General features: G+C 47.6%; 1 protein-coding gene and 1 long non-coding RNA gene across 4 annotated transcripts in view; one reads left to right on the top strand and one right to left on the bottom strand.

Annotated features, from left to right (window-relative positions):
- LOC143695525 (uncharacterized) overlaps nucleotides 1-1,008 on the bottom strand; it is a 53,523-nt gene extending 52,515 nt beyond the window's left edge. For both annotated transcript variants that reach the window (XR_013184823.1, XR_013184820.1), the window contains exon 1: nucleotides 881-1,008. This is a non-coding gene — a long non-coding RNA (uncharacterized LOC143695525). The remainder of the gene's footprint in view (nucleotides 1-880) is intronic.
- Nucleotides 568-21,632, top strand: part of ACVR2B (activin A receptor type 2B) — a 113,347-nt gene continuing 92,282 nt past the window's right edge. The window contains exons 1-2 of one of the 2 annotated variants that reach the window (XM_077188437.1): nucleotides 568-606; nucleotides 1,610-1,705. In XM_077188437.1, coding sequence (XP_077044552.1) covers nucleotides 1,654-1,705 — 52 coding nt within the window. In that variant the 5' untranslated portion in view covers nucleotides 568-606; nucleotides 1,610-1,653. The other variant, XM_077188404.1, reaches the window with a different exon arrangement.

The following is a 21,632-nucleotide window of genomic DNA, read 5'->3' as shown; positions in this document are numbered from 1 at the left end:
AGCCCCCTGCCCCTAAACCTGCCCATATCCACATACACCCTCGGCAGCCCCCTGCCCCTAAACCTGCCCATATCCACACTGATCTCCTCTGCCCCCTTATGCCCCTACACCTGTCCATATCCACACTCATCTCCTCCGCCCTCTTATGCCCCTAAAGCTCTCCTCTGCAGCCCCCCGCCCCTAAACCTGCCCACGTCCATACACATCCTCTGCAGCCCCCTGCCCCTATCCACACACACTCTCCCCCTGCCCCTAAACCTGCCCATATCCACGGACACCCTCTCCAGCCCCCTGCCCCTAAACCTGCCCATATCCACACATACCAACCGCAGTCCCCTGCCCCTAAACTTGTCCATATCCACGCACACCCTCGGCAGCCTCCTGTCCCTAAACCTGCCCATCGCCACCCTCTCGGTGCCCAGCCCCGCTCCAGCCGGGGCTCCCCGCGGGCGCGGCCGTGACGGGCAGCGCCGCTCCCCGCTCAGCCCGCGTAGCCCCCGCGCCGCACCGCCCCCTCCAGCCCCTTTGTATCCAACATCCGGGTTTCCCCGCTGGCTCCGCGCTGGCTTCTCCCTTTTTTTAGAAGCCATTTTGGACGCGGTTCAGGTTTTTTTTTTTTTTTTTTTAATTATTAAAACGAAACCCCAAAACAACAACAACAAAACCCCAAACCCCCATCAAACCTCCCTTTCCCTTCCTCCTCCACGTTGTGGGGTTTATTTTTAATTTCCCTCTCCCTCTTCCCCATCCCGCACATGGCACCTCCCGCCGCGCCCCCGCGCCCGCCGCCCCGCGCAGCCCCGCGATGCCGCGGCCCCCCGCCGCCTCTTCCTCCTCCTCCTCCTCCTCCGGACCCCGCGCCCCCTCCGCCGGCCCTTGCCTGCCGCTCCGCAGCCTCCCGCGATGCGGGGTCCGTACGAACCGCGCACGGTCCCGCTGCTGCCGCCGCCGCCGCCCCGCTCGCTGCCGGCGTGGGTTGCGCGGGGAGGAGGAGGAGGAGGAGGAGGAGGAAGAAGGAGGGAGGAGGGGGGGGGGATGCGCGCGTGTGCGCGGGGGAACGGGGGGAGCGCGCAACCCGCGCGCGGCTGCGCGGGAACTGCGCGGGAACTGCGCGGGGAGGGGGGGGGGGGGGTGGGGGGGCGTGTGCGCGCTCGCCCCGCGCTGCTGGGGGAGCCGGAGGGGCTGGGTTGGGAGGAGGAGGAGGAGGAGGAGGAGGAGGGGGAAGGGGAAGAGGAGGAGGAGGAGGAGGAGGAGGAGGGGGAGTCGGTGTGTGGTGCACGCCGCGCTCCCAGCACAAAAGCCCAGGGAAAGAAACTCTTGGAAAGCTGGGAGCGAACGGTGGGGCCGGGCAGGAGCAGTCGAACCGTCCGGGTCTGTTCGTCTCCACTGGATAAATTTTGCAACTGCGGAGGAATTAAATCCGATTTTCTTGTTGTTGTTGTTTTTTCTTTTTTTTCTTTTTTTTTCCCACCCCCTACCCCCAAGATTTTTTTTCTTCTTTTTTTTTTTCTTTTTGAGAGCGAGAGGGAAGGCAGAGCCACGCTTCTCTCCTCCCTCTCTTTTCACGCGCTCGATCTTTTTATTTTTATTTTTGTTTCCCTTGGGGTAGAGGTGCACGCGAGGAGAGGAAAAAAAAAAAAAAAGTAAAGGACTATGTTTGCTTCGTGGCTGACTTTCGCCGTGCTCTGGGGAACTTTCTGTGCAGGTAAGAGCCTTTCGGCGTGTTTACCTCCCGCTCGGGCTCTCGGTCGCGTCTCCAAATGCAGAATTGAATGGGCCGTGCGGTTATTTGCAGCCACCCTCCAGCACCCTCCGAAGCAGAGCACCCGAGCTGGGGAATCCCCCCACCGCTTCATCGGCTTCATTTCCTTTATTGTTATTATTATTATTATAATTGTTATTATTTTTCTTTTCACTCCCTCTCCCTCCCTCTCCGTTTTCTCCCTGCTCGCAGGACGAGCCTTCCCGTGCTGCTTTTTGTTCCCTCCAGGCAGCCTGTGGGAATTCATGGCAATGTAAACACGGCGCGATCTCGAGGAAACTTTGCGAAAAATGGGCATTTACTTCTGGGGCGGGGGCGTGGGGGAGAAGCCGAGGATGTTTCGGGAGGGGGGGACAAGTTGGGAGCAGCGGGAGGAGACCCGGGGTCGCTCCGGAATGGTGCGGGGTCTCTCAGGTAGTGGCCATGTGTGCGCTCCGCTCCTGCCGGGCTGCGGTTGTGTAACTCGGGGAGGGTGTGGGGGACCCCCCCTCCATCCCAAAGGGACCTCCCCGGTTCCCCTTTTTCCCCCCGGGACGCTGCGATCCCATAGGGTGAGCACGGCACCAGCCTATGGGGGCTGCCTGGCTCCGCGGGGAGCGGGGAGAAAGTTGGGAAAAAGGGGGTGTGTGCTGCGGGGGGCGCCTGGGGAGCATCCCTGCGGAGGAGGCTTTGCGGGCGCAGGAGGGTGTCTATTTTGTATCTTCTTCATCCCGTTTATTTTACGGACATGGGCTACAAACTTCATCTCCAACCTGCGGGGTGCGCGTCGTGCCGGGGGACGCGGGTGGAAGTTCTCCCACAGCCCGAGCGCGGCCGGGGGAGTTGGAGGGGACCCCGGGCAGCGTTTGGGGACGCGGGGAGGGCTCTCCATGGGCTGGCGGGAGCGGTCCATCGGGGGCGGCGGGAGCGGCCAGCCCCGCTGTGCTGCCCCCGAGCACCTGAAAACGCGGGCACGCTGGAAATCCCCGCGCTCCCCACTTTCCCTCCTTGTTCTAGTTATTCCTTGTGTTATTGTTATTATTTCCCCTATTCTTTTTTATTACCGCTGCGTTCTCCTTAGGAGAAGCCGGTGCGGCAGCAATTTTGCCTTCCCCCCTCTTGCCTGGTCACCACGACCCCCCCGGGGCTGAGCCCCCCGCCCGGCTCTGGGCAGTGCCTTGGTGCATCCCTTCCATCATCTCCCGGCCGGGGGGACGCCGAGGGGTCAGGGCCGGGGCTGGGGGGCTGTTTGCGGCCGGGGGGTTCCCGGGGGCAGGGTGCGGGAGGCAGCGATGCTGCAGCTCCGCGATGGGCAGCCGGGGAGTTCCCGGCGGCTTTGGCATCACCCGTGGTGCGGGTGGGGGCCGGGGGGGTTTCCCCGCGGGTGCGGGTCCCGGTGCGGGTCCCCCGGCCCGGGGAAGGCGCTGCCCGGCGGGGCCGCGGGGGGAGCGGGCGCGGAGCCGGCCCCGGGGCGCTCCTGCAGCCGGGCTTCCTTTGTTCCGAGTGCCCATTAAATATGCGCTGCCACCGCCTGCCTCTGCCATTACCCGCCGTGCCAGCGCTTCGTTGTTTTTTTATTTTTTTTTTTTTAAGTCGCACCGAAAGTGAGTGCGAGTGGCAATAAAAAAAAAAAAAAAAAAAGGAGCGGACAATAAAAATTAAAAAAAAAATTAATTTCTTAGCGAGCAAAGCCAGCTCGGGATTTTTTTATCTGATGGCTGGGACACTTGTACGCAGCTTTGTTTGCATGTGTTGGGAAGGGGGATGTGCGGGTTTGTATTTACATAGCAGTGCTGAGGAGAGCAGGTATTTTGGAAGGAGCGGGGAGGGGGGGCTGTGTGTGTGCCAGCAGCATTCCTGGTGCTCGGCGTTGCTATCATCACAACAGCTCTCCTGGCTGGAAAATTCTATTATGTGCATAAAGGAGATTTATGGTCAATGTATTTTCTTTCCATATATCTTGGAATCCTTTTATCTCGGGTGATTCAATAAAAGAGATGGCTTCCGGATTTTTTTTGTTTTTGGTTTTGTTTTTGGGTATGGCGTTGGGTTTTTGTTTGGTTTTGGTATTTAACCTGATCCTATGGCTGTGTGCACAGAGTGGCTGAAATCTAAGTTGGAGGGGGAAAAAAGCAATTGCTTAAAAAAAAAAAAAAAACATCCTGAAAGCTTCTTAAATGTATTATGTTATGAAAAAGATAATCTGACAGGGCATACCTGTGCTGAATTTTTCCTCACCCCCCCTGAAAATACAATAAAGAAACCCCAGAAAATGAATATAATTCTGTTTGTTTGGAAAGGTCCTTTTGAATCACTAATCAGTGCATTAGCCATTCTGTAAATCCCTCCCTCTCTTTTAAAGCCTTTCTGCCTTTCTTGTGATATTTATGAGTATTTATAAACGTGATCTTTATTGTCCAGTTTTTCCTAAAGCTGTTCAGTTAAAAAAAAAACAAAAACCAAAAAAAAAAGGAAAACAAGCTGAGATACCCAAAGTTGGAATGTGTTGCTGGGATTCAGAGCACTGGGCTTTGCTCAAAGTATGCCTTTTGTGTGTGTACACGTTAGGGCTCTGTGAAAGTGGTGGGCTTTTCGAAAATCACTTAACCTCCATTGTTGATGCTTCTCATCTCTACCTTGGCTGGATGTAACAAAGCAAGCACGGGCTGCTGTTCTTTCAAAAAAAAAAAAAATCTGTTACGCTTAGTTTTTTGGAATATTGAGGATTCGTTGAGGAAAACATTATGTTTATTTTTAGCCCTTTGTTTGCAAATTCTCTGCAGCCCAAATGTTCAGAAATCATGTTTTAATCGATGAGCTTGAGAAAATACAGAAGGTGTAAAAGGATTTGTCTTGCAGAATGCATTGCTAACATGCTTTCCAAGCCATTACATTACTTTTATTTCGGTGCAAGTTTAAGTAATGCCATGCAGCAATGAACTGTGCTGCAAATGGATCTGGTCTCCTCTTTCACTGTCTTGTATTTATCCTCTTGTGCTTGAGAAAGGGAATAAAACTGGCTTCATTAGCTTGCTAATTAAACACAATGAAGTGCGTGGCCCAAGGTTAATGGCAATGGCCTTTAAAAACACAAAACTCTTGAACAGGTGTTTAGGATATATATTTTTTTAATCCGCTATCAAATCTAGATAATTATACCACAGACATAACCACTGTCAGAGTTCTGTGGAGAAGAAAATGCCGTGTTAGAGATGCCAGTGATCAGTGCATTAATTTTAGCGACATTATTTATAAACACCTCTCCAGGTCCTGCACAACCTGTGGTTTAGCTCCCCCTTCTCCGTTTCGAAGCATCTCCTGCATCCTCCCTTAGGTGCCTCCTGCATTAAAAACCCTGGATCCCTGCACCAGAGTGAGGGTCTAACCCGAGCTGGAGAGTTAACTAAAGTATTTACAGGCTGGAATTTCTGCCATTGCTGGTGCCTTGGAGCAGCCCGTGCGGGCTGGATGCGATGGGAAGGAGCAGCCAATTCAAGCCAGGGGCTCGCAGTGCCCGGTGGAGCTGTCAGCAGCCTCCTGTCCACTCTGCTCTCCATCAGCTCAAACACGCTTGTCAGGCTTTTTTGTGCTCCCTGTGACGCAACAGTTGTGGACCTCCCCTGCTGACACTGAATAGATGGTAGAGAAGAAAGAAGCAGGCCAACCTCACTGGTTTTTCTTCCCCCCCCACTCCCCTTTCTTTTTTCTTTTCTGTTTTGTTGTTGTTTTTGTCCTCCTCTCTCCCTCCCGCCATTCTCCCCCATCCCCATGCACACACTCCTTGCTTTACAGATCAGCCTAGGAGGGCTCCCTGGCTTCTCCAGTGCACAGGTTGAGATGGAAGAGAGCAAGCATCTTTTGAAATGTTGATGGTGGGATGATGGGACCGGCCCAGGAATCCTGCTGATGTGCTCTCCATGGTGTGGGTCCTCCTGCAGAGGTGTTGCAGGTGTAAAAGGAACCAAGGGGTGCTTATCTTAAAGAACCAAGGGATGGTAATCTTTATCAAGGGTGAAGGAGGTGGATGGCAGAGATGTTTTGAGGCTGGGCACCTGTGAGGGCTGTGTTTGTGTGCTCTGCCCAAAGGCAAAGTTGCCTGTTCCTAGAAAGCCATGACACCTTTAAAATAAAATAACTAGAAGTCAAAGTTACTCCATTTCTGGGGCCTTGTGGCAGAAGGTGTTTTGGCTGTCATGTTCCAGGACCTGCTCTTAGAAGCATTTCTAAAATTTAGTGTTAAAGTAAAATTTAGTTATAGTTGACCTCGTGGTGCTGCACTAGAATAGTCAGAATTAAATAGGATTTTAGGAGCACAGGACATTTCAAGCCCCATGAAATGTAAACAGAAATGACCTTTCTATCAAACACACCCAGGACAGTGGTCTAAAAGTTGTGACAGTGTCTTGCTCACCCCTTGCTTCTGGCTCTGCAGAGCCCAGGCAGGGAAGGACACTGATGCTCTGATGTCTCCTTGGAAATCTGTGTGTCCAGCCCTGTCTGCTGGCACTGGAGAAGTGTGGCTGAAATTTGGGAAGGGTGCAGGTAGGGGAGAGAACCTTCTAGAGCTGAGCAGTGATCCAGACCCAAATAAAAGCCCTGATGGGGTTGGGCCCTCAGGCAACTGGAGAAGTGCTCGTACACTGAGAAAATCTCATGGAGGCAGCTTGGGCAGTCAGGGTTGGTCGGTGCCTGCTGCAGAATTGGCATTTTCTTGCTAAATGGGCTGGAGGAGTGGTGTCACTGAGGCAGGTGGCTGAGTTTCCCAGGTCCTGGGGTGGGCAGGGAGGTGGGCAGGGAGGTGGGCAGGGAGATGGGCAGGGAGGTGGGCAGGGAGGGGCTATGCCTTGGCACCCCCACAGCACCCGTGCTCCAGCGCTCTCCCTGCAACAAAACGTTGTGGGAACTTGGGAAATGGGAACCACGGAGTGTAATCTCTGCTTTAAAGAGGTGTTGTCTTTCTCTTTTATCCCTCCTTGGCCTCTGATTTTAAAACTAGCAGGGGAGTGTGATTTTCCTGCCTGGCCAATAGCACTGCCTGGATCTGAATTATTCAGTGTAGCACTTGGCATTCTGCACCCTGTTCCCACTTAAGCTCTTTTTCGCCTGTTCCTTCATGTGGAGATTTTCACATCAGTGAAATTGGATGTGTTTAAGAGAGGTGTTTGTGGCCGAAGTGTTCACCAGTATAAGCTCTACTCTTCCCCTTCCCTTTCCCCTCCATTAACCATTGAGGATCAACTAATGTCTAATCTCTTCTCTTCATTATTGCTTCATTCTGAAATAATTTTGTATGTCATTAGTCATTTGTTCCTTTAAGGTATATTAGAAAAATATGCATCACTCCCCCCCCAGTCTTCTTTGTAAGGTTTCTTGGAGCCACTGAAGTCAGAGGGGCAAAGAAGTAAATTAAAAATGAAACACTCTGCATGTGTTCTGCAGACCCAGCACATTTTATGCTTAGATTTGAATATAACTGTTGGTCTTTTTCACCAGTTTCATGTCCTTTTCTGTCTGTCATCTTCCTCCTTTACTATGGTATAGCTTCAATTCAAACTAAAAGTTAAGAGCAGCAATTGTCAGTGTGCACTGTAAAATAATAATATGCTTCCCTCCAGCACACAAGCGCCTCCTATTTTGCCAGTATTTGAATCTTTTACTCTGATTAGGTTATTGCATGTGGCATTGGTCCATTGTGCTACTTAAGGAAAAAAATCTGTTGCTGGTGTCTAGGTGCCTCAGAAAAATACAGCTCCTCTTTTTGCAAAATGCTGTTTGTGTAGAGAGAAGGTGCCTGGCCCAAAACCCCTGAGCAGAGGGGCCAAGAGAGAGAAAATTCTGTCTGCAAGTGCTCCCTGCTGCATCATGAAGTGGCTCAGCCAAGGTCACACCCAGTATTTTGTACCTGTACTGAAAGAATAATCTGCATGAAGAAATGTTTCTGTATGGGGTGAAATCTGGCTTAAACCTGAGTGCACTCTGTCCATTTTATGTGATTTTTTAATTTCTTTTCTTCTGATGACTGTGCTGGATGTGGTTGGTGCATTTTTAGTCTTGGAGAGATCCTTTTCTCTCAGGCTGGGCTGCCTGCAAGCAGGGACTGGCTCATACAGGTGTGCAGAGAGAAATGCAGAGGAAGGAGCAGCCTGATGGTGCCTGGCTGGAGGAGGATGTGAGTGCCCCATGTGAATGATGAGTTTCTCATCAATAATTCCACGATTTCCACCTTGGTGTGTGTTTCACCTCAGATTCAGTTTCGGGCTTTGGGGGAGCTCTGCTCAGAGGATTGCACAGCCCTGGCTGCAGAGCAGGAGCCAGCATGGGCCTGGAGCACCAATTTTGCCTTCATGATGGGTTTGGGGTGTATTGAGGAGCTGAAATAAACCTTTGAAAGTGTTTTCTAGAAGGGGAACTTGTATCTCTGGGTGTTTAATCTGGGAACATAAAAATTTACCAGTTATTCCTTGGTGGGAGTGACTTCTCTGAGATCTTGAAGTCAGGGCAAGGACATCGCTCCCCATCCTCTTGGGTCCACGGCTGGTGCTCTGACCACCTCATTATCCTTTCTTGTCCACCTGGAATTAAATTTGCTGGGAAAAATAGAATGTTCTCGTAATTTTATTAAACCATTTTGGTATTTTTTTCTCCTGTCTGAGTCTCATAGTGATGTATAGTGTATGAATCTTTAAATAAAGAGAATAAAGCACATGAAAAGATGCAGTGCTTTACAATCTCAGCTCCATTAATTTTCATTGAAGTGGATACTCAGGCAAATTTAGATGTGGATTTTGAACTGGACTTCTTCTGTCTAATAAGTACTTTTGTGTGACAAAGGGAGAAGAAAAAGGTGCTCCTGGGAGCAGAGGGGGTGAGTTAATCCTCCTCCAGTAAAGCTGGAAGTGGAATGTATTGCTGTCAGTTTTATAGAGAAATAAACAAAACCTGGGGGAAATGAGTGTGTGTCTGGCACCTTCTGGACCAACCCCAAATCCCAGACCTGTGCTGAATGGGTCCCAAACCACAGCAGCAAAGGCTGTCATTTTAAAAATTCCATAGTAGCTGACACTGTAGGGTCTTAGGTGCCGTGACTGTCTCCGCAGGTTTTTTTTTTAAATTATTTATTTGTCTTATTTAAAGCTTTTTCCCATTATAGAACTTGTTTTCTTAGTGGTAGCAGAACTTGAAATTTTCTGTGTGGTGCCAGTAGTGCTAATGCAATGCTTCTTCCTAATTTATTTCTCTAAGGTGTGAGATGATAAGCCTTTGAGTGGATGAGAGGGATAAAGTTAGCTCCATTTGTGCCTGATCTATCAAATGGTCAATCTAGGTCACTAACTGTTCTTTTCTTCGACATTTAGCTATTTAAAAATGCCTTGTGTAACGGGTGCAACCTCTAAAATTTGGCTTTTAGGAATATTTTGCTTATACATAATTTACCTCTGCTGACTGCTTTGAATTCCTGGGGAGGGAGGAATGCAACCATGGGTCTGAAGTGAAGAAATGTTCAATCAAACTTGTCTCCTTTTTGTGTCTTTTTAAAAGTGCTTCAGAAAATGAGAATATTGCAGGGTTTTTAAGCCCTTTTAGTGCTGTTCTTATGTTTTGCAGTCTCTGGATTGCTTCTGAGGGCTGGTGGCTGTGGCTGCAGTTTGGCTGAGCCGTCTGCAAACTCCCCCCTCCAGTTGCTCTGTTTGCCACTGATCCTTTCTTCTTCTGGGAAAAGAGGGAATTTGAGCTTTGCACAGTTGATGTCCAGGCCTTTCCCTGAGGCAGCAAGCTGAGCTTTGCAATAAGGAAGTTGTGAGGAGGCTGTGGCACTGCTCTTGGAAGAGCCAGTGAGCTTTGTAGGCACTCAAATGTGGGAAGGCATTGGCTTTGCTTCAGACCTGTGCATTGCCACATGGATTTCCAGGAGTCCCTTACTCAGCAGAGAGAAACTGCAGTTGACTTGGGATGCAGCTGCTCAGCAAAGTCCACATTTGTGCTTATCCTGGTGGTGGCCTTGTCCTCACTTTTGGGACAACTGAGCCATGGCAATGCAACCTCCAGGCTCCCAGCTCTTTTCTTTCTCCAAATCTTTGTTTTGGGGTTTTATTTCCCCTCAGTATGGCAGCTGGAACAGTGGGATTTGTCTGGCCACTTTAGTTCCTGGGAGTAATTAATGGGTTAAGAATGCTAATTCCCCTGTATATTTGCAGGCTGAGAAATTCAGTTGTCCTTGGGTTTCTGTGGTGAGAGTATCCAGTTACAGCCCAGCAGCAGCTATTGGGCAGCTCTTGGGTGCACAAAAGTTTGAACTCATAATCCTTTGCTTTCACTTGCACCCACAGCTTTTCAGGCACTTTTAGTTTTATAGGGAAGCTTCTATTAAAGCACATTCTTACACCTGGGGTAAGGCGTTTTTCCAAATACCTTTTGCAGCTGTGCTGGAAAACACTCACCTGGCTGGCACCTGAAAAGTGAGATTTTGTGGTGGGCAATAGGCACTGGTGCTGACACACCTGGAACAGTTCCCTGCTATGAAATTCCTTTTTATGTAAGGAGCCTGGGATGCAGATAAAGCTTAGCACAGCCTGAAGCAGGATGGTGCTTTTTGATGCTTGGTGCTGCCTTCCTGGGATGCAGCTGCTGCCAGGTGTGCTGTGGAGTTGAGTGCCTGGTCTGGTGAGGGTTCTGGAGCCATGGCAGCACCATCTCTGAATGGCAGCTCAGGTGGAGATGCTGCCATGGGGTGTGCCCTGCCTCTGAGCTGTCTCATCCCTGCCCCTGGGCTTCCTTTGAAGGATTTCAAAGACAAATGTTTCAAAAAACCCCAAACCAAAACACAAATCTTAACTCCCTCCCCCCCAAAAAAGCAAACCTCAGAAAAAGCCAAAGAATCCCTCCAACAACCCAAAACTCATGGAGATGAATGTTTTGATCTCATTGCTGTTGTTTTACTGCCATAGACTCTTCCTCAAGCTCCTGGAGCATCTTTGTAAAGTGAAACCATGAAGCTGGGCCCTGTGGAAGGACTCAGTAACAGCAAGAAATTCCTGTGTAGGTTTTAATCCCCTTTTACAGTGTTTGAAACAACACAGTGTCCCTCCAGTCCCAATTTCCAGGTTTCTTTGGGTCTGTGACAAAGACCAGCAATGCCTGATGGAGCCTTCTGATGAGCACACTTGCTGTCCCTGGGTGTTTCCTCTCCTGGGTTCAGCTTGGTGGCACAAAGCTCCTCCAGCCTGGATTTTGCTGGATGCTAAAAAGAAAAAAAAAAAAAAGGAAAGGAAAAAACACCCAGCCACTGAATGTGCTGTCCCCAGGGCTGCTGTCTCCTGATGCCCTGACACTCTGCCTGTTCACATTTGCTGGAGATTGGCTGCCTGTGCCCGTTCCTGGAGGGTATTTTAACATTTATATTGTGCCTCAGATAACTATGGAAGTCTTTAACAGCTAATTTTTATTGCTGTAGAAAGTTTCCTCTAGATACATAGCTTCTGTTATCATCTAATGGGACAGAGTTAGTGTTGCTAAAAGCAAACATGAGAAACTTTTTTTTTTTTTTCTTCTCTTAATTGCTAATAGAATTTCCTTTCCCGTGCAATCGTGTAGGGATCAACTGCTTATTATGTAGCAGCTAAAAAGAAACCCTCCAAGGTAACTGTGAGCCTCAGAGGTAAATGAGATGCAAGTGTATCTGTCTGGGTAACTGTGTCTGTAGGCTCCTTCTCAATGAATCCCTGGTGAAAGAAGAGACCCTGGGCGAGGGACGTGCCCTTCTCCTGCACCCCAGAGCCACTCCCATGATGTCCCCAAAGCTTTTTGTACATGGAAATGATTTTGAACGAGCTAACACGCACGGCTTTGAAGTGTGCTGCAACAAAATAAAGTTGGCTAAAAATAGGTCTGGATATGAAAGACAGGCAAGAAGTGGGAGAGGGGGGAGCTGAGAGTCGTTTTACAGGCATTGTTGATAGGATTTCAGGGTCCCGAGGAGGGAAGATGAATGTCTTTCTGTTATAGGAACAGCTGCTCTCTGTCCATCGGGATCCAGTGTTTGCCTATCCAACTCATAATAATTAAACAAAAGAGTTATTTCATAGCAGCCTTGGTGGAGGATTTATGTTGGGATTTTATCTTTTTTCGATTTATACTTTTCTTCGTCCAATCCAGAAAAATATAAAGTTAACCTCTCACCTGGGCTGGGGCTCAGCCCTCATCAGATCTGTTACAACCTGAGAGGGAGCTCTCTGGTGACTAGGTCATTCAGAGCTATATTAATTAAGCAAACCAAAAAGAAAAAAAAATCATTAAGCTTCTCTATTGCACTTGTTCTTTGTGAGCTTTCCAGGGCTTTTGTGTCCTGAATGTGTGATTCAGGTGTTAGTAGCTCCCTAGTATGGCCACTCAATGCAATATACAGATTTCTTTTCTTCTTTTCTTTTACTTTTTTACTGATTCCAGTGAATTCATTTATCACAATTTCCACTCTCCTGCCCATCTTGAGAGCTGGGAGGTCTCTTGTCTCAGAGAAGAGACACAAAGAAGTCTCAGATGCAAAGTGTAGCAGCATTTTGGGAATGGATCTGCACTTTGGGAATGGATCTACTTTGTGTGGCTTTATTCTGATGCAGGTAACTCTGCAGAACCCCTTGGTGTGGGTCAGTGCTGGGGGCAGAGAGGTCCAGAGTGAGGCAAGGCTTCCTTACTCGGTACTTTCCCATGTATTCAGCCACGACTTTCAACACAATTTGGGGTTGCAGCCTCCTCTTTGCAGAACTCTCCCACCATCTTCTGTCACCTGCCCCTGGGGAGGGTTTCCAGAAGATTGCACCTTAAATTGCTGGTTTTCACTTCTTTCCATCACAGTGGCCCAGCTTCTTTAAAAGGCATGCTGAAGCTACCATTCCTTGAAGATCACAGGCCAGGATTTATCCGGTGCTGAAGCACCACAAGCAGCTCCCAGATGTCCAGGGCTCCTATCACAGGATCCCTTCCCAGGTTTTAATGGAATCCATTCCTCCATGTAGCTGCTTTTTGAACCCTGTCTGTTAATTTAATACCATTTACCCCTCTCCAAAGGAGAGTAGGCCCAGTTGGATGGTAAGGTTAAAGCCTGAGCTGTGCTATGTTTATATTAATAATTTCTACTGGTGAAATATGGATCTGAGACTTTGCTCATTCATTTAAACCTCATAGTTAATAGGCAATAGTGGAAATGCACCAGGTGCATGATTATTGCAGTGACCTGATTTCACATGCACTTCTTATCTTATCTGACTTCTGATAAAGAAAAAAAAAAAGAAAAAAGAGAAATATATATAAAATTGATTTTGGGAGCCCTATGAAGGAGAAGGAAACCACTTATTTCAACCCCCAAATTCCTCTGAGCTGTAGAAACATTGTCAAAGTAATTGTAGCCTTTTCAATTTTTTTCCTGCATAGATTTCTTTCTGTGTAGTCTCAGAAAAACTGTGCTCTGTTGATGGATGTCACTGTTTTTTTACTTGTGATAAATATCTCCCAAGGTATTGTTTGAGTGATGTAGAATTGGTTCATGTGTAAAATTCTAGCTTTTCATGAATACTTTATCATGAATATGTGCATGCCAGGTTTTTCTGGATTAAGGTGTTATACCTTTAGAGGTTTGCTGTGGGATATCATCTTAATCATTTTTGCTGTAATTTAATCACCTTAATTAAAACTGCATTGAATTGTGGAAAGTAATTTGGATCTGGAGAGCAGTGGGGTTCATATTTGTATTTTTTTTTTTTGGTCTTGTTAGATGGTAGTAATGGTCTTGGCAAGTTTCTGCTAAAAATTAGCACAGTGTATAGAAACTCATGTTGCCAAGTTAGTCCAGCATTTCTCCAGCTAATTGTGGCCTTGAAGGGTACAATATAAAAGGTCATCTTTGTTAGTGAACTGCAGGCTTCTCCTGTGAGACAGAAATCCATGTCCTTATCAAGGATGAAATCTTGGCTCCTTGGTTACACAATTGAGCTTTGCTATAATTTGGACATCATTAGGCTCTTTATTAAAGCAGAGGAACACTCTAATCAATCTTGGTGCTTTCTTTTCTTAAATGTACTTCTGTTTCTGCATTCCTGTTATGGCTTCCCTTTCTTTTCCTGCTCTGTGAACCCCATGAAGGAAAAGGGTCTGAAAAATGACATGGCATGAAAAGTTGCTCTTTTCCTCTTTTTGGGCTGTTTCTGTCCCAGAAAGCTTCTGTTTGTGACAAGGGTTATGAGAGCAGGATGTTCAACCTCCTCATCTTGTGTTGAGACGTGTGAGGAGACATTCTGGAAAGAGCAACCACTCAGTTTGGTTTGTGCTCCTAAACAATAAAAAACCACCCCATAAAACTCCACAAAACCAAAATTTATTACTGGTTGGCATTGCTTTTGCTTTAAACACAAACAAAAGGGGTTTAATTGTTTTTTTTGGTGGGAGAAAAAGCCTCCTACCCAAGCCAGATTTGTTTCTGTGGCACACGATCACGGGGCAGAATTGTAGGGGAAAGAAAGAGGCTTGTATTGTGCTTTTATCCCTTTTTTTGTGTTCTGGGATTTGTTTTCATTGGGATGTTGGCACTCCCAGGAACGTATTTTTGTTGTGCATTGTAAAACATAGCCAACGCTTGCCATTTCTTTGTTTGACTGCTGTTTCTTTAACCAGCAGATATTTTTCTAGTTGGATAGATAAGTGGATCTTTCCCAGTTACTGGCAGTCAGATCTGACTTTGGCCAGCTATTATAGTGAGATCTGTGCTTCAGCAGAGCTTCCTTCTCAAGGTTTTGAGTCTAGAATTTGGTGGCTTCCATCACCAAATGGATGTTTGAATGGATGATGTGACAAACACTGACTGAGTAGTTTTGTAGTCAGTCCTTGTACGTGCTGTGGCTCTGCTCAGATAACACATTACACCTTCAAAAAACAAGCAAAAACTGGAAAAGAGACTGTGTTGTGCTGTTAGCTCTATCCAGGGACTTTGGTATCTAGCAAGTTCTATTCAGGAGTCCTGTTACTGGCAGCCAGATCTGACTTTGGCCAGCTATAATAGTGAGATCTGTGCTTCAGCAGAGCTTCCTTCTCAAGGTTTTGGAGAGTCCAGAATTTGGTGGCTTCCATCACCTATGTTTGGATGGATGATGTGACAAACACTGAGTAGTTTTGTCATCAGTCCATGAATGTGCTGTGGCTCTGCTCAGATAACACATTACACCTTTAAAAAACAAGCAAAAACTGGAAAAAGAGACTGTGTTGTGCTGGCAGATGGAGAAAGCTCTATCCAGGGACTTTGGTATCTAGCAACTTCTATTCAGGAGCCCTATTTTCCCCTGAATCTGCTTGCAGGGGCTCCCTGCTCGCTGTGTGATGCCTGCTGAGGTGCTGAGTGGCACCAGGAATGGGCTGTGCACTACCTCATTTACAACCCCCTGGCTGGTACTTCCCCAGTTCCTGCCTAATGGATCCACATGCTCTTCAGGAGTTCCCCCCTGGACTCCCTGGTTGGTGCAAAGATTTGCTCTTTGGGTAATTAGGAGAGCTGAATGGTTCTGCTCTGGAGGGGTGAGCTTCCTCGGGCTGCGAGTTTTTAATGAAAACTTCAGGTTATGAATGTGTCATCATCTCATTATTGTTCCTTACTGCGTGGCATCCTGTTGGTCTGAGGTAGTTTAACTGTCTCCAGCCTAAATTGAGTGCTGCTTTTGGTATTTATAAACTCCACAAATGTTAAACCAAGCCAAATCTCCCATTTCAGCAATGGCAGCAGGGTTGAAGACAAGGAGTTGTCTCTGAGGAATACAGTCTATTATGGGCTGGGTATAAATCAACCTCTGACTTGTGGGTGTTGGGAGGAAAATTTCCTTGGGGACTAGTAATCCAGAATCAGCCTCCTATAAATCTGCTTGGATCTTCTCCTGAAGCGTGTGGAGGTGCTGGAGAGCTGATTATGGATGTAGACCATGGGTCTGGGAGTGTGAAATACTGCTGCTCATCCCCTTCCATCACCACGCTGGACAGACAGGTCCGAGGAGCAGATTGTTTCCAGAAGTGATGAGTTCATTGTTCTGTTCCCTCCCTCCCAGTAAAACCTGCAGGCTTGGCTTTAGATATTGGGGCTTGAAAGCAGACAGCAACAAATATAATGAAGTTGTTTTAGTTTTCTGGGGTTTCAGATGCAAGAATGCACGTTAATCATGTTTTTGTGCTTTTCTGTATTTCTTTTCCCCTTCCTTGAGGGTAGAAAATATTTTTCTTTAAATGAAAAGCAATGTTTTACATCTTCTAAATGACTCTGAGGGATGTAGCAGCAAAAATCCAGCTCCTCATGGGGTAGTGAGAAATCCTGGGAAGGAAGAGCAGGGCAGGAACTGATGCCACCATATCTGCAGGGACAGGTTGGCTCTTGTCAGCTGGAGAGAGGCAGTGTTTGCCTGTCATTGCTTGCTTTCTTCAAACAATGAGTGTTTTTGTTGTTTTATGGTACCACCCTGTTGCCAGCAGCTCTCTTGGCAAGCTGCAGGATCAGGCACCTCCTTTAAGGTGTTGGAGTTGTTCCTGCCTGGTGTGGGTCACCTCCTTTTCGTACCTGTGTCCATCCTGGTTTGCCCAGTGCTCAGATGCAGTGTTTACAGGGGGAAACTGTTTACAGGAGGTTTCTCCTAATGGGAAACATGGCCAGTAGCAAGTGACACATGAGCTTGGTTTGTGAGTCTTTATTGACCTTTTTCTTTTATCACTTCTCGTGCAACTTGCCTCCTCCTCTCATTATTTGGGTTGTTTTGCTTTTTGTTTTTGTCCTCTCCACCTTTCTTTCTCTTTACATGAAGTTCTCTGTTCCAGCTTCAGTAATTGTTTCCTCGCTTACCAGAACAAAAGCAGCTGAGCCTGGTGGATTTTTTTGCTTGTGTGTGTGCAGGGATTTTGCCAGGGTATTTTTATGGACACTGCCACTGAGCTCATCAGCAGTGCTGGGCAGGAAAGCCAGACTCTGGCACAGATTACACATTACAAACATCTTTACAGAGTTTTATCTGTAGGGAAGGGTGTCCTGAAGTGAATCTTCACAGTTCAGTAGAGGAGAGAAGTGATGGGGGCTGTGGGCAGGGACGCTCTTGCAGCATCTCCATCACTGGAGAGATCACCCTGCTGTGAGGGTCCTGTCAATCCTTCTGTGTCTGCTATGAACTCTTCCCCTCCCCAAGTGCCTGTTGCTCCTCACAGCTGGAGGAGCCTACCTAGAACTGGAGAAACCTGTCCCTGCTCTCTTTCCCCACTGAGGCTGAAATCCTCTCCATTGCCCAGAGCGGCTGCAGCTGCCCCTGGATCCCTGGAAATGTCCAAGGCCAGGCTGGACAGGGCTTGCAGCAGCCTGGGACAGTGGGAGGTGTCCCTGCCATGGCAGGGGATTGGAATGAGATGATCTATAAGGTTCCTTTCAACCCAAACCATGTGAGGATGAGATGATCTATAAGGTTCCTTTCAACCCAAACCATTTGGGGATCTTCTGGCTCTCCCATTGGGGTTCTGGTGACAGTTTGCAATTGGTCTATTCTCCTTAAAACCATATCTGATAAAAGCTTTTTATTTATCTGTCTCCTAAGTAAATGTTTGTGGGTGGATGCTTACATGCTTACAATGCTTTTTGCTTATTTCTTTTCCCCTTCCTTGTCTTCCAAGAGCCCTGGAGGGGAGCTGAATCAATCCCTCTGGCTGGAGCATCCCCTGTCCCAGGCTCATCTCCTCTTCCCAGCAGGATCACACTTGCCACATTTTTTTTTTTTTCTTTTGCAGTGCCTGCTGTGATTAGATCCATTTTGGCTGCAATTTATAGACATTGCAGGGTCCTCTTGTGTGACACTCATCCCTCCCCCATCCCCTGGGTATCTGGGACACTGTTATCTCCTGCAGCTCTTGCTTGGTGGAGGATGAGCTGTCAGGAGTTAGATCCCAAACAGGCAGCAGGTAGCTGGACTGAATTAAACTGGGAATGCCCTACTAACCCCCTTCTCCCTCCCCTCGTGTCTTTGGAAATGTCTTTTATCTGGACTGTAAATTAAATTATCGTTGTTGATGTGGCTTCAAAGAAGCAGCAAGATGAGTTGATGGGAGCTCATGAGAGAGGTCTTCCACAAAAGCCTCCTCTTAGTAAAATATTCTGGCATCTTTTTTTCCTTTCTTCTCTATTTTTTTCCAAGTTAGAATGGAAATAATAATTCAGTGTTTTCAACTTTCATGGTACATTTATAGAAAAATAAAAGTCCTATAAATGTCTGATGTATTATCTCTTCTTGCAGGCTTCAATGTAAAAATATTTATTGAGGTTTCATGGGCTTAAAGTGTTGTGGTCAGCACCATGAATGTAATGGTTTTGTTTAGGTGTTTCTTCCTCAATGGCACTTAAAAAAAAATATCCCCAAAACCAAAACAAAGCAAGAAAACCCTCATAGCTTGTTTGACTGGCTTTCTGCTATTTATTTATAACAGATGAATCTGAAAAGGAAAAGCAGCAGTTCCTTTCTCCTGTCAGAGCTGATGTAGCACCAGAAAATAAGTGTTTAAAATAATACTTGGGTTTAGTGGCACACAAAGTTTGTTTAAAAAGATAAGGTATAAAAGGAATAGTTCCATGAAGGATGTTTTTCTTTGCTTTGTTGCTTGTTGGGGTTTTTTTGGTGGGGGAGGAAGTGTTGGTTTTTGTTTGTGTTTTTGTTTGGTTGGTATTGTTTGGGTTATTGCAGTTTTGGAGCTTTAGAGGGTCCAGTTCCCAGGGAAGAGAAGGAAGGGGAACATGGAGCATTAACACGATGTAGAGAGGAAGGAGTGGAGAAACGGGAAGATTTGCAGGAAGAGAGACAAGGCAGCCTGTCAGTGCCTCCATTATTTTTTGTTTGTCCTCTTCTGCCTCCGGATCTTGATATCACATGACTTAACATTGACAAATGGAGCACTTAACATTTAAGGATGGAGCACTTCTCCTATGGAGAAAGGCTGAGAGGACTGGGATTGTTCAGCCTGGAAAAGAGAAGGCTTGGTGTGACCTTATGGTACCTCAAGAAGCTGGAGAGGGACTTTTGGGGAGGGCATGGAGGGATTGGACAAAGGATAAAGGCTTTAAACTGAAAGAGGGGGAATTTGGATTAGATATTTTGAACAAATTCTTCACTGTGAGGGTGGTGAGGCCCTGGCACAGGTTTCCCAGAGAAGCTGTGGTTCCCCATGGATCCCACCCCTGGAAGTGTCCAAGGCCAGGCTGGATGTGATTTAGAGCAACCTGGTTCAGTGGAAGGGGGAGGCTGGAGCTACATGATTTAAGGTCCTTTCCAACCCAAACTATTCTATGATTCTATTATTTTATGGTGTCTGCATCTCATACACATCTGTTTATCCCTCTGCCAAACCCTTCCTGTTGAAATGCTGGCTGTCACCCCTTGGGGCTGGACAAGGGACACTCAGGCACGTGGGGGTGCAGGAAGGTGGTGGCACACACTGGGGTGTGGACATGCCAGGGGGTCATTGCAGGTTCCCTGGGCTGGGAATCAGTGATTAGAAAGTAACAGGGAGGTGTTCCTGAGCATTCTCAGCACTGATGCCCCTTTGAATTTCCCCTGGAGAGGTTGATGTTTCTTGCCAGTTGTGTAGCGGAGAACATGCACAGGCAGAGGGGCATTTGTGGGTACCAGACCTGGAAATCCCCTGGAAATACAGGGGATGAAAGCAGCTTGAAAGTTATGTAAGTGTCTCAGGCTGATATCTTTTTATGAGATGTAGCTACCTAAATTTTTCTTACAATTTCCTTCTCTGTAAAGGCATGAGGCTCAGCCCTCTTGTGAGCTGTGGTGGCATTTAGCCAGGCCTGGATGCTGGGGCTGAGGCAGATCAGATTTTGGTGCAAGAAATAGACTTTCTGGAAGTGACTGATGAAATAACTCCCCATATTTGTCAGTAAAAGTACAAACTTTGGAAATCTTGCCCCTGCATTGGCCAAGAAAAGACAAAACCCAGTTGTGGAGAGTTTCTGTAACAAGGATATTGCTCCAAAACCCAGCAGTGGTTTCTTGGCTCTTGCTTCTCCAGAGCACACTGCAACTTCTCAAGTGGTTGCAGTGGCTGACATAAATATTTTTCAAGTAAAAAAATAATATTTTCTGCAAAACACAGAGGCGGCTGTGTGTATGGGCAAACCTTCCATCTGCAAATAAGGTAACCTGTGTCCTTCCAGGCTTCACCTCAGCTGATCTGTAGCACATGTCCTTCAAGGTAAGCTGGGTAAGTGGCTCGCAGTCAGAGCAGGGGAAGAGAAATCCCATTTGAGGCTGACCTGATGCCATCTGACATTTTGCTTATTTGAGAAGAGGAGGTTTGAAATGGAGGTGGCGGGGCTGGCTCAGAGTTGCTTGAGACCCTCACAACATATTAATCTTCAGGTTGAATTACAGACATGTAAAATGAGGGGTTTTTCACTCTATGGTGAACACTTATTATTTTTCCATGGGTCTCCTAGGTTTGTTTGGTCCTTGACATGTTTGGTGCCTCACTTGGAGCATGTTGGGATGCTGTTGTGTACTTAAACTTGTGCATCCATTCTGTCAAACAGAAACCTCCCTAATGATCCATCTGCTTAGGTTTTATGGATCATGTGGTGCATGTTCCCCTGTAAATGGCACCAATAGATTCTTGCTCCCTTTGTAGCCCTCTGTCTTGGAGGAGCTGCAAGTTTGCAGTGTGCTTCCAAGAGGAGGGAGATACCAGTGCATCCTGCCTGTGCTCCAGCAGTCCCTCCTCTAGGAAACATTCAGCCAGAGGTTACAGAAAATAAACCACCTCTCCACTGTAATATTTTTCTTTTTTCAATGGGGTCTAGTAATTTTTAAGCCTGGGTAGGCCTTTGCAACTGCTGCTCTGCTTGGTTTTTTTTGGTCTTTGTGTAACAGCGTTGGCTTTGAGGCATGGTGATACTTTCTGTTGAGTTTGTGTGCCAGGGTGAGGGTTTCTTGAGCCTGCCATTCAGCTTTCCATGGCTGTGCAGTCTGGAGTGTGCCATCAGCAGGCAGCAGATCCCAGCGGTCCCACCTTGGCGTGGGAGCTGTTGGGTGCCCTGCCCTTGTTCCAGCTCCTGGTGCTTGGGCTGGCAGAACAGGTGCAGAGATGTTTGAGGCAATGAAATGCCTGCCATTGGGAGCAGGAGTTGCTGAAAGATCATGTTTTTCTCAGTTTTCATTGGCATGTGTGGTGTCTCCAGGAGGAAAGGCAGCGACTTCTCAGTTCCCAAAACCCAGCAGCTGGCTGTGAGCTGGCTGCTCCTCTGTCCCATCTACATCCCCCTGGGTGCATTGATGTGTTGGGGTTGCATTTCTCATTGTGCTCTCTGCTGGGTGCAGCCCAGAAAGATCTGATGGTCCCCATCCCATGAGGATGCAGAGAGGGGAGCTCTGCAGCCACGAGCGAGCCGGGTGCTCTGCTGGTACACTTTCTGCCCACACCCCTTCTACAGCTGCATCTCATCCAGCATTCCTGATCCTCCTGGGTACCCTTTAAACCACACTGTAATCCAGATATTGGCTCTGTGTGGTCTGTGGGCCACACCAGCCAGGCTGTGGGACAGGAGCTGCTCTCCACAGCACCGCTGTGGCCTTAGGGACATCCAAACAGCCAAACAGCCGCCACCCCAGATGTGTGGGAACCCAGAACATCCCTCTGGCTGTCCAGGATGGCCAGGACCCCTGCCAGGGGGCTCAGAGACCCTGGCACAGAGCCCAAAACACCTGTGGGTTTGATTATGACCCATGGAGCAAACTACCAACCTTATATGAAGATCAGCAAGCCACAACAGTTTAGGTAGAATAACAGTGAAGTTATCACGGGGTGGAAAAGTAGATTTTGGGGTTTCTGGAATGGGGGT

This window comes from Agelaius phoeniceus, chromosome 1, assembly GCF_051311805.1.
Source record: "Agelaius phoeniceus isolate bAgePho1 chromosome 1, bAgePho1.hap1, whole genome shotgun sequence".
In the NCBI taxonomy this organism is placed as follows: domain Eukaryota; kingdom Metazoa; phylum Chordata; class Aves; order Passeriformes; family Icteridae; genus Agelaius; species Agelaius phoeniceus.
The sequence above is the reverse complement of the archived record's forward strand: the minus strand, read 5'-3'. Positions and strand labels throughout refer to the sequence as shown.